The 14,496-nt window shown below is 59.8% G+C and overlaps 1 protein-coding gene across 1 annotated transcript; it reads right to left on the bottom strand.

Moving 5' to 3' along the window:
* Positions 1-1,237: 1,237 nt before the first annotated feature.
* NCLIV_065360 (putative PAN domain-containing protein) lies at positions 1,238-14,457 on the bottom strand (the record flags this gene model as incomplete). The annotated part of the gene is made up of 8 exons (XM_003886087.1): positions 1,238-1,307; positions 2,068-2,345; positions 2,462-3,636; positions 3,927-4,094; positions 4,619-4,766; positions 5,391-5,644; positions 5,881-13,974; positions 14,451-14,457. 8 exons carry the CDS (start codon positions 14,455-14,457, stop codon positions 1,238-1,240), a joined length of 10,194 nt encoding a protein of 3,397 aa, XP_003886136.1.
* Positions 14,458-14,496: the final 39 nt, after the last annotated feature.

Here is a 14,496-nt window from a genome sequence, read left to right as displayed (position 1 = left end):
GTACGCTACGGATACGACTTGCAAGCCTGTTGCCGCGCTCTGTGTTTCCACGAAGCGCGGCACCATCGGACGACTGGTTTGCCGAAATCCAGCCCATATGTGGTCAGCCACAGCCGCTCCTGAGCTGACCTCGAGCGGAAGCGGGGCGAGAGAAACTTGGCGCCGGCTCGTGTCGGTGACGCATATCAGCACACGAGATTACTGGCGCATACGTGCGTGAATATTTGGATGTAGAGAGAGTCAAGAGTTCCTGCGGCGATGCAGGAGCAGGGGGATAGTGATAGAAGCGTGGAAATCCCTGGCCACAATTTTTTGCTGTGTGCAAGTGCCGGCGTACGCTTCCGGACCTCTGGGCTTTTTGATACTCAAGGCGGGTAGGACCCTCTTTCAGATTTGTTTCTGCAAGCATCCGATACTCTTTTCTGGGCACACGAACGCGTCACCAAGAGGCGATTTGATGCTTGGTTTTCCTCGGGTTCTCTCCTCGTATCTCTCTGATTCGAGCTCAGACTGCCGTGGTCGCTGGCGAGCATGTCGCTGAAGTTGAGTTTCGCTGACGTCAGCCTCTCTGCCGTTTGTTGCTGGATTCGGTAGAGTATCAAGACACCAAGTAACCCGTCGTGAGCAACTCTGATCGTTCTTTGCCACCGCATGTCTCTAGTCTTCTTTCAGCGCTTTTCTAATCGACCGGGGACAAAGCGCAGTCGAGGCCTACAAGCTGACAGCGCAGGGTGGTCCTGTGATGAGACTGCTGGAAAAAGAAATCTCGAGCACAGCCGCCTGCCGTCTCTGGTAAGCAGCCTTCGGGATCCTGAAACGCGCGTCTGCTGGACACAGAAGGGGACTGCCTCCGCCGTCAAAGGGAAGTCTAGAAGAGAGCCTATTGGTGAGATGGCAAACATACCAGCCGTAAACCACGTGACAGAAAACTGTGCAACGCATTAGCAAATTCGCAAATGGTTTTTCCTGAATCTCTCCTCGCATTCCACATATGTATAGCACCATGCATGCATGCATGCTACAACAGAGCACCCGCGTTGTGCCGCGACAACTCTTGCTGACGCTACGCCACAAATACAGAACTGCTTGTTATGTAAAGATATACAAGCGAGGAACCGCCTCGGCACATGCTCCCATTTCATCACTGAACGGCCCCGACGCCGCTCTCCCGTAAACAGGGCAGGAGACGAACAGACACTCGCGTCTCCCGTACTCTTCCCAAAACGGCCGCTCTGGATCACCGCACAGATGCAGACAGAAACTCGAGAAAGCCGGAAGGAGCCTCGTAGATCTCCAACAGAACGTGACTAACAAAACGTGCAACACAAAACCCACACTCAACGTTTGAGATGCGGCCACCAGAAGCCAAGGGTGCACACACACACGGCGCGACGTGTTGATGGCCGCTTGGCACTGCGACTCTTAACGAAAAAAAAGAGACAAGGGAAGAAGCGACCACCGCGAAATCCGCATCGTTTGGCCGAAGAAGCAATCTACAGGACGGTCTCACTTGATAACTGAGCTCCGCGAATCACGCATGCAACCGGACTCCCGCCGTAAGGCGAGTGCAGGACTGACACAATGGAGGCCATACCTTCCCCACAAGAAAGAAACAAATCGAGGCCGTCCTGGAAGACGTCGACACGACACAACACAAGCACAAGTGTGTTTAAGATGTCCTCAGAGTCACATGAGAGTAGTAGCAAGTACTTTCTGTGGTATGCAGGATCACCCTCCAAAATTCCATCGCAGACACGCGATGACCGGCAATATCGCTGTTTCTACGGCGGCACCGGACCCTGGCACACGACAACAAGCTAGTTGGAGGCAGCAGATCGCCAGTGTGACTCTGAGACGGCCCACTGCATGCGCCGATAGGTGCCCAGGCTTCCTCGCACAAACTGTCTCGCGCCCTAATTTCGAAAACTCGATGTTCCACATTTCCGCGTTTTCGTGGGTTCCGCGCCAACATCTCGGCAGCCTACATACGCATCACCTCGGGGGCCGAGAGTCCTCCCAAATGAAGGCGGGACTGGATACTGATTCGAATGGAGCGCGAGCGCCTACGTCCTCAGTGCTTGGTACTCCTCGAAGGCGCCCTCGCTTGTCATCCCGCGCGCGTGTGGCTGCCTCGGCGCCGAGCTGCCGTTTCGCTGGCCGAGTGTTTCCACAGCCGCTGTGGCCTCGGTCGACAGACCCCTTCCTTCCTGGCTCTCTGCAGTGCCGTCGCTCTTTCCTTTCTTCAGGAGTCGCGCGTCCACGATTGTCTTCCCTTTAGCGCTGTGCGCTTCCCCCTTCGCCGTTCTGTTCCGAACGTCGTCGACTTCTCCGTTCGGCTCATCATCCTGGCATCTTGTTTGACCACGCCGTACTCCTCTCGTTAAAACACCTTCCTTCCCGCCCTCCGTGCTCTCACAGGCCGCGTTTCGTCCTCTTCAGAGTCCATATTCTGAGGGCGGACCGTCCGCTTGAGCTGCCGTCGCCTGGCCGCGTCCGCGCTTTCGCTCGACTCCTCTAAATCGCGACGCCGCGAGGATTTCTCGTCCTCACTCATGCCCGCCTGACGAGCGCGTGAATTCTTCGACGTTTTGTTCCGCTTGCCTTCCTCGCTCTCGCGCTGGGGCGACTCATCCTCCGGGTCCTCGGATCGCCGGGGTCCGGCGGTAGCCCTCAGGGCCTCCGCCTTCGCTGGGGCCGCAGGCGCGGTGAACTTCGTTGCGTCAGGTCCGTAGAACGGTTCGCAGTCTGCAAAGCCGGTGATCGCGCCGGCTGCAAGGACGAAATCTTCCTGCAAACGAAGCCTCTTCTCGCTCGCCGTCAGGTGCTTGGGAACGTCCGCCTTCTTGAGGAAGCACAGCTTCTCGGCCGGAAGATGTGTCCACACGTCGCAGCGTGGCTCTGCCTTGCACAACTGGTAGCACTTGTACGCCGACACTGGCCCCTTCCTGGACGCGATGTCGCGCCCCAGGTAGTCCCGCCCTGCAAACACGCAGGCGGCCTCTCGAGGCGGCGGGCAAGCGGGCGAATCTGCGCCGTCGCCTCCCGCGATCGAACTGTCGGGCGCTGCATCGCAGCAGCGCGGACCGCTCTCGTGGCCCTCAACGTGTTTTTCCACCGCTGCGCTCCACTTCAGATAGCACTTCTTCGTCATCGCCGCATACGTGAAGGCCACGCAGCCGTCGACAGACTGGCAGATCTGTTTGCATGCGGCGGCTGAGGCGCAGCCTTTGAATGAAGCGAGGTCATGGCCCCAGAAATCGGTGTTTTCCCTAATGCAGGCAGGCTCTCTGGGAGGAGGCGCGGACGTCGTGGTTGTCGTTGTCGTCGTCTGGGGAAACTCGCAGAACAAAGGCGCAAAAATCACCAGGGATCGCATCGGACTGGAGTGGCCATCGCCCGCGATCTCCATACCCTCGACGGTGACGCGGTTCCTCGGGGCGAGTCGGAATTCGCGGAGAGAACAGGAACCGCGAAGGTGCTGTGGAAGCTGAGGGGTAGAGAAGTACGAATAGTGCGTGCAGCCTTCGGTCTGCCGGCAGAGAGACTCGCACGCGCCTCGACTCTCGACTCCGGCTCCAATATACCGCAGTTCTGTCCCGTCGGTGTAGTCCACGTTGTACTCGTAACAGGTCTTCTCTGGAGAGGAAAGGTGCACGGCACAGACATCGACAAGGCGCGTCACCTACGCCAGACGCCTCCCGACGCGCCACAACAGTGTGGGCATGGCGAGTGAAAAGCAGAGTCGGTACTCCTAGAGCGCCGCAAGCTCCGATGTGCACCCGTCGACACGGACCCGAGACGGCGAGATCGACAGACAGGTCAAGTTAACGAGAGTCCTTTGTTTACAGCTTCTTCCGTTACAGAGTCAGGAGCATCCCGTTATATGCGGTGATCTGGCCGCGCCCTTACCGATACTCTCGACTTACCAGGACAGGGGTTCCCAGGATAGTCGTTGCAGGTTGTGCAGCAGGGGACGCCGTTCGCCAGGTTCGCGCAGTGTCCATCTCGGGTGTTGGAACAGAAAGGACTGAAGCGGCTTCCAAGCGGATAAGGCAGGTTCAGGGAATCGCAGATAGAGGGGCTGCTGGGACACCCTGCAGAGACACGCAGAAACCTCCTCGCGCAAGAGATGCCGCACGCCCACCTACACACTTTGGAATTCGCCGGGACCTCTCTCACCGCCGGGGGTTGCAGCTCCTCACGACACCTAACGGGACCAGTCGCTCTCTGCAAACTGCCAGAGGCAACAAAAAGGGTACCGCCCGTGGGCGGACCCGCTGGCCGCTAAGCGGCAAGGCAAAAAAGGGCGAGAGGCGATAACTGCGCCGGTGTGCTCGCCACGGCTTCGTCGCGCGTGAGAAGCGTTCTCGATCCACGAGACGACCCCACAGGAAGCACCACTCGCCCCCACGCCATTCCTCGTGCGGGCGGCGAGCCCAGCAGCGGCCGTAAATCGCCGAAGCAGAACACCTGGGAGAACGACTTGCACAACACGATGCTGTTCCGCCGACGCCACGCCACGGCTCTCCGCGTTTTTTTCACCGTCGCGCTGCAACCGGTCAAGGAACTGGCGATCCTGACCAGGCAGGATGAAGTCAGGATGCCACCGTGCACCTACCTGTTTTGCTTGTCACGGCAACGAGGTCCACTGGCGGCGCGTCCGGAGTGGGTGTCGAGCACGTCCGAGCGCCGGAGATGACTTCGAAGACACCGCGTGAGGGCACGCGCACGGCTGGGGTCTTCCGCGGCAGCAAGTAGCAGGCTCCCTGTGGACACACAGCGTTCCAGAGAAGTCAGATGAGACGCCAGTTTGCTTCGTTCGGCAGGCTGTCTCAGCTCTCGATGTTCCGCCTTGTTCCTAGACGGAACCGACGATTCGCAGCCGAGAAAGGTGCCCAACCCCGCGACTCGCGTCAGGCCTCAGGACGGCCAATCAAGAGTCGACAGGTGAGAGGCGAACAACTTCGGACAGCTGCCTCAAGTACACTCGACATTCACCACAAAACGGAAGGAGCGAATGGTCGCCTGCGAGAGGCACAGAGAGTCAGAGCCACCGCGCTGCTCTTGCTGCAGCCGTCGCCTCAGACGAGGGCTGCTGCGGTCACTTCTGTCCGTGCTGCGATTTCCTCTTTCCTCACGGCACCTGTTCAGCACGTTTTTTTCGGCAGGCACAAGGTGCCCGGAGAGCGCCGGCCGCGCTGGAGGAAACGCGTTCCACTCGGTTCCGTATTTCTGGCGAAGGCGCCTGGCAACGCGATGAAACCGAGACGCTTTTTCCACCAGACACTGCCTGCCGGTCGAGGAAGTCTGTTTTTCTCACGAGTGTTTCCGCCTGCGTGTCAACTGCCCATAGGTTGTGTTGCCGCCGCAGACCTCGGTCTGCGACTCACCTGATGGTGGAGCGGAAGCAGTGCACTTCGGATGAAAGTGAAAAAGTGACATTCCGGGGTTGCCAGCTTGCAGAGAGCTTGGCAGTGCGTTGCTGTAGGTACGCCGCGCCACACAACAAGGAACTCGCTTCCTGGACTGTAGCGCACATTCCTCTCGAAGCACGAATCGTCCATCTGCAGGAGGGGCTTCTCTTCCTTCTTGGCCATCCACACGGCTCCGAAACTCTCCGGTGTTGTCGACTTTGCCTGCATGCCTGGAGGCGAAACACAGGGGCAAAACACACCGAAAGAGTTGTGCCCCGTCTGTGACGCCGGGGTCGCGAGTGGAACTTCGCTTTTGGTGTGTGTGCGTCAAACAGCCGCACGGTGCGAGCACGTATCAGTAGTGCAGGCCTCCCCGGGAAACAACGCCATCGCATGTTTCGACCGTTTATCACTGGGGCCCGTGGGTGGCGTTACTGTCGCAAAAAGCCGTATTCTCCCGACTCACCGTGCACCACGTCGGACAGGCTCGTCATCATGCCTGAGAACTCTTGCCAGCTGCGTGTGGGCAGCCAGTGCTTGAGCGGAACGTCGCCGCTGACATTGCCGCTCTTCATCGCCTCGATAATAAGGCGCTTCCAGTCGCCTGGATCCGCTTCAGTCTGCAGCCATCCACTGTCGCCCTCATGCGCACCATGAAGCAGGGGCCACCTCTGCACGTCCGACGGGGTCTCCGCCGCTTCATTCGCACTGACTTTCTCCCATCCATCTCCCCAGTTTTCTCCGCTCGCGGGAAGCCTCGTGTCATCTTGTAGCTCTACAGGCTTTCCAGACGACGCCTTTGCGTTGCTGGGTTCTCCTGGCCGAACCTGCGCCGCTTTCCGCTCCGCGTCGCCTCGCTCGCGCTGCTTTTGCAACGTGGATTGTAGGGTTTCGATGTCATCCGACAATTCCTCGTCGTCCAGCAATTCGACGCCGCCCTCTGTCTTCTGCGCGTCCGTCCGTCCCCGGTCTTCCTTGTCATATCGTTCGTCCCAGTCTTCCCCACCAGAGACGGAATTGCTCCGTCGCTGTCTCTCCAGTCGTCTTCGCTGTGCTCTGCGGCCTCCTGCGTGCGATCCATAAAGGTTCGCCGGGCCGTCCGCACTCGCTTCCCTCCAAGACGGACTTTCCTCGCGGGTCCAGCTGTCTTCCTCGGACTGACTAACGCCCTGTGAAAAGCGACGCCTCCGGCGAGACAGGGGACCTGTGGTGGACTGTTCTCCATCTGTCGAGCTCCCCTCACGACCGCGTCGTGTCTTCCCGGCATTCCGCGGCCTCGCCCTGGGTCGGTGGCGGCGAGCCGTGCCCGTTCGTGAGTCTGAGGCGAGCTCTTCATCGTAGGAGGCATCATCAGGTGTGTGGAGCTCGTACGCTCCGAACCGCTGGCCGTCGCGGAAGAACGACTTCACGTTGGGATTTCTAACGACTTCTTCCAGACTACCGTGTCGCCGCCCATGGCGTGTGCTGGCCCAGTGTCCGCGATTGTCTTGGCTCTCTCTGGCCACAGAGTCCTCGTCTGGCGTACTTCTTGAGAGCGCATCGTCTCCATCGTAGGTGGGGAGCATCGGGTGTCCGCGCTGCCGAAGCAACGGTGACTCTGAGCTGTGACCTCGCTCCAGCGTCAGTCCCTTCTCTCTCAGGTGGGAGGCCGTGAGCGACGTCGCGAGTTCCTCCCACCCCACACTCGAGACGGCCGCTCCAGGCCACGCGCCGCCACGGTCTCCTTCCGCGTCGCGCGCCGACGCAGTGGCTGCTCCCGTCGGCAAGACTTGGAGTAACGCCGCAGCGGTTTCCAGCGCTTGACGGCGTTCGGCACTCAACGCTGCACTGTCCTTCCGGTCAAGATGCGGACGCCCTTCCGCAGTTCCTGGACCGGCTTGCGTCGACGTTTGTGCCTCGCCTTTGCTTTTGGCGGCAACCATGTCTGCAGCCCGGACCGCCGCCGCGCCTGCCTGAATCAGAGCTGCCAATCGAACAGAGTTTGGCCGATTCGACGCAGACCGCTGTTTCAGACGATCCGCTTGGCTCGCCGGGGGTCTGGCCGTGTGGAAAGGGCTACGCGTGCCTGTCTCCCCGCGCTTGCTTCGTAGGCGGCCTGTCAGACGGCGCCTCTGTTTCCGTCTGTCGGCCACGGAGTCCCGGAGGGCCGCTTCAGACGCGCCGCGGGACCGCCACCAGCGCCGCACGTCTTCGTCCCGTGTTCCAACGGCCTCGCTTTCACTGTCGCCGTCGTCCACATCCGACGCCGTCAACGGTCTCCGACTTGAACCACGACCTCGCTTGGATGCGGTGGCATCGTACTCCTCTGTCGCTGATCGGGTGTCCGAGTCGCTGGTTGAGTCCTCCGACAAGTCCTTTGGGCGTCGTTTCCTCGGGGACGACCCACGCGTATTGCGTCCTTTCCCGTCTTTCCAGTCTCTGGTCGCCCTCTCCCGCTTGACGGATCGAGCCCGCCCCACAACATGCTCGGCGCTTTCCTCGTCGTCCGCCTCATGTCCCGACTCCCCACTGACACTAGCGTCTGCCTGCTTTCGCGCCTCTCCTCTCTGCCTTCTCTCCATCGTCCGCGGATGCTTCCCCTGCGACCTCGCAGCCTCCCGAGAGGCATCATCTTCCACAGACGCCACCTTCACAACAGGTTCGCCGGCGTCAGCCACCGCCTTTGGTTCCAGCGTCTCCGCCCGAGACGCAACCGTGGCGTCCTTCATGGCGCGGGCTAGTGCGGCGCCCCGGTTTTCTCGCCCTGAATCCCTCCTTGACATCTTTTCCTCTCCTTCCTCACCAAACGCGCTACCCTGCGGCTCAGCCTCTCGTGATTGATCCTCTATTGCAACGCTTCCCACAGACGCACCGCCCTGGGCCTCTTCGAGGTCACCAGTGGTGACTACCACAGCTGCCTCGACTCCCAAATCAGCTGCAGACTGTGCCGCCTCAGCCTCAGGATCTGTTTTCTGGCTGCTTGTCGCCCGCCCCTCACTGGTGTTCCGGTAAGCTCCAGCTGATAGGCTGCCAGGCGCCTCGCCTGCGGCCTCCGTTACAGCTTCCCGTCCAGTCTCGCTGTCTGAGGTCAGGCTGCTGCGCTCCGTCTTCTCCTCAGTCTCACCCAACTCTAGATTCACCCGCCCCCCCTCACGGGACCACGCGTCAGCTGCCTGGAATTCCGCAACATCTCTAGAGTTTCCTGCAACGTCTCCAATGACCATTCCATCCTCCAGTGCAGTCTTCTCGCCTACACCCACCCCCTCCGCCGGCTCCTGCGCCTCCGTCGCGTGTACCGTCTCTTCCGCACGTTCGCCCGACTCTGGCCCTCTTTCTCCGACAGGCAGAGTCGGCGCCTTTCCACCACTTGACACCCCCCGGACCTCGCCCTCGCCCGTATGCCTTCCAACCTGCGCGGCGTCCTCTTCGCTTTGCGCGTCCGGTGACAGCGAAGGACCATCGCCGCCATGCTCGCCGACCAATCCGCTTGTCTCCTCGCCAGCGGTCTCCGGCATATCCATCATGCTCTGTCCTTCCCACCTCTGTGTCCCTGTCTCGTCAGGCATCGCGCCTCCCCGCTCTGCTCCACCCGCACTCTGGACCGTCTGGACTTCACTCGACCCATCCGACTCAACCGGCAGAGCGTCGCCAGTCAATGCCTCTTCACCATTCGCCACTCCCCGGACCTCGCCCTCGCCCGTAGGCCTTCCAACCTGCGCGGCGTCCTCTTCGCTTTGCGCGTCCGGTGACAGCGAAGGACCATCGCCGCCATGCTCGCCGACCAATCCGCTTGTCTCCTCGCCAGCGGTCTCCGGCGTATCCATCATGCTCTGTCCTTCCCACCTCTGTGTCCCTGTCTCGTCAGGCATCGCGCCTCCCCGCTCTGCTCCACCCGCACTCTGGACCGTCTGGACTTCACTCGAACCATCCGACTCAACCGGCAGAGCGTCGCCAGTCAATGCCTCTTCACCACTCGCCACTCCCCGGACCTCGCCCTCGCCCGTATGCCTTCCAACCTGCGCGGCGTCCTCTTCGCTTTGCGCGTCCGGTGACAGCGAAGGACCATCGCCGCCATGCTCGCCGACCAATCCGCTTGTCTCCTCGCCAGCGGTCTCCGGCGTATCCACCATGCTCTGTCCTTCCCATCTCTGTGTCCCTGTCTCGTCAGGCATCGCGCCTCCCCGCTCTGCTCCACCCGCACTCAGGACCGTCTGGACTTCACTCGAACCATCCGACTCAACCGGCAGAGCGTCGCCAGTCAATGCCTCTTCACCACTCGCCACTCCCCGGACCTCGCCCTCGCCCGTAGGCCTTCCAACCTGCGCGGCGTCCTCTTCGCTTTGCGCGTCCGGTGACAGCGAAGGACCATCGCCGCCATGCTCGCCGACCAATCCGCTTGTCTCCTCGCCAGCGGTCTCCGGCGTATCCACCATGCTCTGTCCTTCCCATCTCTGTGTCCCTGTCTCGTCAGGCATCGCGCCTCCCCGCTCTGCTCCACCCGCACTCTGGACCGTCTGGACTTCACTCGAACCATCCGACTCAACCGGCAGAGCGTCGCCAGTCAATGCCTCTTCACCACTCGCCACTCCCCGGACCTCGCCCTCGCCCGTAGGCCTTCCAACCTGCGCGGCGTCCTCTTCGCTTTGCGCGTCCGGTGACAGCGAAGGACCATCGCCGCCATGCTCGCCGACCAATCCGCTTGTCTCCTCGCCAGCGGTCTCCGGCGTATCTACCATGCTCTGTCCTTCCCACCTCTGTGTCCCTGTCTCGTCAGGCATCGCGCCTCCCCGCTCTGCTCCACCCGCACTCTGGACCGTCTGGACTTCACTCGAACCATCCGACTCAACCGGCAGAGCGTCGCCAGTCAATGCCTCTTCACCACTCGCCACTCCCCGGACCTCGCCCTCGCCCGTATGCCTTCCAACCTGCGCGGCGTCCTCTTCGCTTTGCGCGTCCGGTGACAGCGAAGGACCATCGCCGCCATGCTCGCCGACCAATCCGCTTGTCTCCTCGCCAGCGGTCTCCGGCATATCCATCATGCTCTGTCCTTCCCACCTCTGTGTCCCTGTCTCGTCAGGCATCGCGCCTCCCCGCTCTGCTCCACCCGCACTCTGGACCGTCTGGACTTCACTCGAACCATCCGACTCAACCGGCAGAGCGTCGCCAGTCAATGCCTCTTCACCACTCGCCACTCCTCGGACCTCGCCCTCGCCCGTATGCCTTCCAACCTGCGCGGCGTCCTCTTCGCTTTGCGCGTCCGGTGACAGCGAAGGACCATCATCTGCCTTCGCCTTCTTCGAGAGACTCTTCCTACCTTCCCTCCTCTTCGATTTCTTCATCTCCTCCCCTTCAAACTTTTCTGACACCCTCGTGCCATCATGGGCCGTCTCACGTTTCGGCCGACTCTGCCTTCGTTCTCCCCTTTTCTTCACCTCATTCAACTCCTCTTCGTTTCCTCCCTCCCCTGACACAGAAGGACCATCACCCGTCTTTTCGCGCTTCGGGAGACTCTTCCTACCTTCCCTCCTCTTCGACGCCTTCACCTCCTCCCCTTCAAACTCCTCTGACACCCTTGTGCCATCATGGGCCGTCTCACGTTTCGGCCGACTCTTCCTTCGATCTCCTCTTTTCTTCACCTCATTCAACTCCTCTTTGTTTCCACCCTCCCGTGACACAGAAGGACCATCACCGGCCTTTTCCCGCTTCGAGAGATTCCTCCGGCTTTCCCTCCTCTTCGACGCCTTCACCTCCTCCCCTTCAAACTCCTCTGACACCATCGTGCCGTCATGGGCCTTCTCACGTTTTGACCGAATCTGCCTTCGTTCTCCCCTTTTCTTCACCTCATTCGACTCCTCTTCGTTTCCTCCCTCCCCTGACACAGAAGGACCATCACCCGTCTTTTCGCGCTTCGGGAGACTCTTCCTACCTTCCCTCCTCTTCGACGCCTTCACCTCCTCCCCTTCAAACTCCTCTGACACCCTCGTGCCGTCATGGGCCTTCTCACGTTTTGACCGACTCTTCCCTCGTTCTCCTCTTTTCTTCACCTCATTCGACTCCTCTTCGTTTCCTCCCTCCCCTGACACAGAAGGACCATCACCCGTCTTTTCGCGCTTCGGGAGACTCTTCCTACCTTCCCTCCTCTTCGACGCCTTCACCTCCTCCCCTTCAAACTCCTCTGACACCATCGTGCCGTCATGGGCCTTCTCACGTTTTGACCGAATCTGCCTTCGTTCTCCCCTTTTCTTCACCTCATTCGACTCCTCTTCGTTTCCTCCCTCCCCTGACACAGAAGGACCATCACCCGTCTTTTCGCGCTTCGGGAGACTCTTCCTACCTTCCCTCCTCTTCGACGCCTTCACCTCCTCCCCTTCAAACTCCTCTGACACCCTCGTGCCGTCATGGGCCTTCTCACGTTTTGACCGACTCTTCCCTCGTTCTCCTCTTTTCTTCACCTCATTCGACTCCTCTTTGATTCCTCCCTCCCCTGACACAGAAGGACCATCACCCGTCTTTTCGCGCTTCGGGAGACTCTTCCTACCTTCCCTCCTCTTCGACGCCTTCACCTCCTCCCCTTCAAACTCCTCTGACACCCTCGTGCCGTCATGGGCCTTCTCACGTTTTGACCGACTCTTCCCTCGTTCTCCTCTTTTCTTCACCTCATTCGACTCCTCTTTGATTCCTCCCTCCCCTGACACAGAAGGACCATCACCCGTCTTTTCGCGCTTCGGGAGACTCTTCCTACCTTCCCTCCTCTTCGACGCCTTCACCTCCTCCCCTTCAAACTCCTCTGACACCCTCGTGCCGTCATGGGCCTTCTCACGTTTTGACCGACTCTTCCCTCGTTCTCCTCTTTTCTTCACCTCATTCGACTCCTCTTTGATTCCTCCCTCCCCTGACACAGAAGGACCATCACCCGTCTTTTCGCGCTTCGGGAGACTCTTCCTACCTTCCCTCCTCTTCGACGCCTTCACCGCCTCCCCTTCAAACTCCTCTGACACTCTCGTGCCGTCATGGGCCTTCTCACGTTTTGACCGACTCTTCCTTCGTTCTTCCCTTTTCTTCACCTCATTCGACTCCTCTTCGTTTCCTCCCTCCCCTGACACAGAAGGACCATCACCCGTCTTTTCGCGCTTCGGGAGACTCTTCCTACCTTCCCTCCTCTTCGACGCCTTCACCTCCTCCCCTTCAAACTCCTCTGACACCATCGTGCCGTCATGGGCCTTCTCACGTTTTGACCGACTCTGCCTTCGTTCTTCCCTTTTCTTCACCTCATTCGACTCCTCTTCGTTTCCTCCCTCCCCTGACACAGAAGGACCATCACCCGTCTTTTCGCGCTTCGGGAGACTCTTCCTACCTTCCCTCCTCTTCGACGCCTTCACCTCCTCCCCTTCAAACTCCTCTAACACTCTCGTGCCATCATGGGCCGTCTCACGTTTTGACCGACTCTTCCTTCGGTCTCCCCGTTTCTTCCCCGCATTCGACTCTTCTTCGTTTCCTCCCTCCCCTGACACAGAAGGACCATCACCCGTCTTTTCGCGCTTCGGGAGACTCTTCCTACCTTCCCTCCTCTTCGACGCCTTCACCTCCTCCCCTTCAAACTCCTCTGACTCCCTCGTGCCGTCATGGGCCTTCTCACGTTTTGACCGACTCTTCCTTCGGTCTCCCCGTTTCTTCTCCTCATTCGACTCTTCTTCGTTTCCTCCCTCCCCTGACACAGAAGGACCATCACCCGTCTTTTCGCGCTTCGGGAGACTCTTCCTACCTTCCCTCCTCTTCGACGCCTTCACCTCCTCCCCTTCAAACTCCTCTGACACCATCGTGCCGTCATGGGCCTTCTCACGTTTTGACCGACTCTTCCTTCGTTCTTCCCTTTTCTTCACCTCATTCGACTCCTCTTTGATTCCTCCCTCCCCTGACACAGAAGGACCATCACCCGTCTTTTCGCGCTTCGGGAGACTCTTCCGGCCTTCCCGCCTCTTCGACTGCTTCACCGCCTCCCCTTCTTTTCCGCTCTTTTGTTGCAGCATGTAACCCTCGCCGTCGGAGTCGTGCGTTCCGCTGGCCCCGCTCGTGTGTTTGTTGGCGTTGTTTTCGGCGCCGCTCGGATCCGAGTCACGGTGTATGGTGGCAGACTCGGCGGCTGTCGTTGTCGCTTCTGGCTCGTGCCGGCTGTTCGGCTTCTTCCCAAGTTTCCGCTTTCTGCCTTTGTCTTGAGGGGCAGCGCCATCTTCTACGTCACTCGGTTTAGTTCCGTCAGCCGCTGCCTGGTTATCGGACGCCCCCTGGCGGGCTTTTTTGCGCTCCACAGGATTTTCCTCTCTGCGGCTGCGCGTTTTCCTCGCGTGTGGCCGTTTTGACAACCTCTCGTTGTCAGTTTCATGTGGCGAATCTGTAGCGGGTAATTCGGTGCTCAGCTTGCGTGCAGGCGACCCCTGCTCTAGCACTTTGTTTCCTCCAAAGTGATATGGATTGCTGGTATGATGAAGAGCCGCTGCTGGCATCCCAGCGTCGTTAATCGCCAACCCGACCGCCTGCCGAGGATCGCCTCTTGACGGCTCTCCCCATCCTGCTGGAACCTCGCCTGCAGCGGGGGGGGTCAACGTGATCAAAAACAGAAAAAGCATCCATCTGGGGAAGCATCTTGAATGTTGCCTCATACTCGCGTCAGGCCACCATGTCGAGGGCGAGTGACGGCACCAATCCTTTCGGCTTCCACTTGTCATGCCTCCTGCCCGGATACACCCAGAATATCCGAGTCCAGGTTTACACCCGAAGTCGTCTACACGCTCGTGGGAAAGGTGCTGAAAGGTGGCCACGACAGAGTGAGCACACCCGTCCGCCTGGCCTTGCCGATTCACGCGAAGCAGTCCCAGTGTTCGTCGAAGGAATCAGCCCTCAACTGTAGCCTGTCAGAAACCAATCGTCTCTTCACGAGACAGGGCCGTTCTCCTTTGTTCCAATGTCACCGCAAGGGGCTATTCACTTTCGCAAAACGTCGCGCTCAACGAGGACGCGTCATCAGGTGCCAGTGTCGTGAAAGGTGCACCGATACGGTACCTTGCATACTGAACGTGAAAACGCGCGGCGCCAGGACTTGGTTCCA

This window comes from Neospora caninum, chromosome XII (genome assembly GCF_000208865.1).
Source record: "Neospora caninum Liverpool complete genome, chromosome XII".
Classification (NCBI taxonomy): Eukaryota; Apicomplexa; class Conoidasida; order Eucoccidiorida; family Sarcocystidae; genus Neospora; species Neospora caninum.
This window is presented reverse-complemented; position numbering and strand designations above follow the sequence as displayed.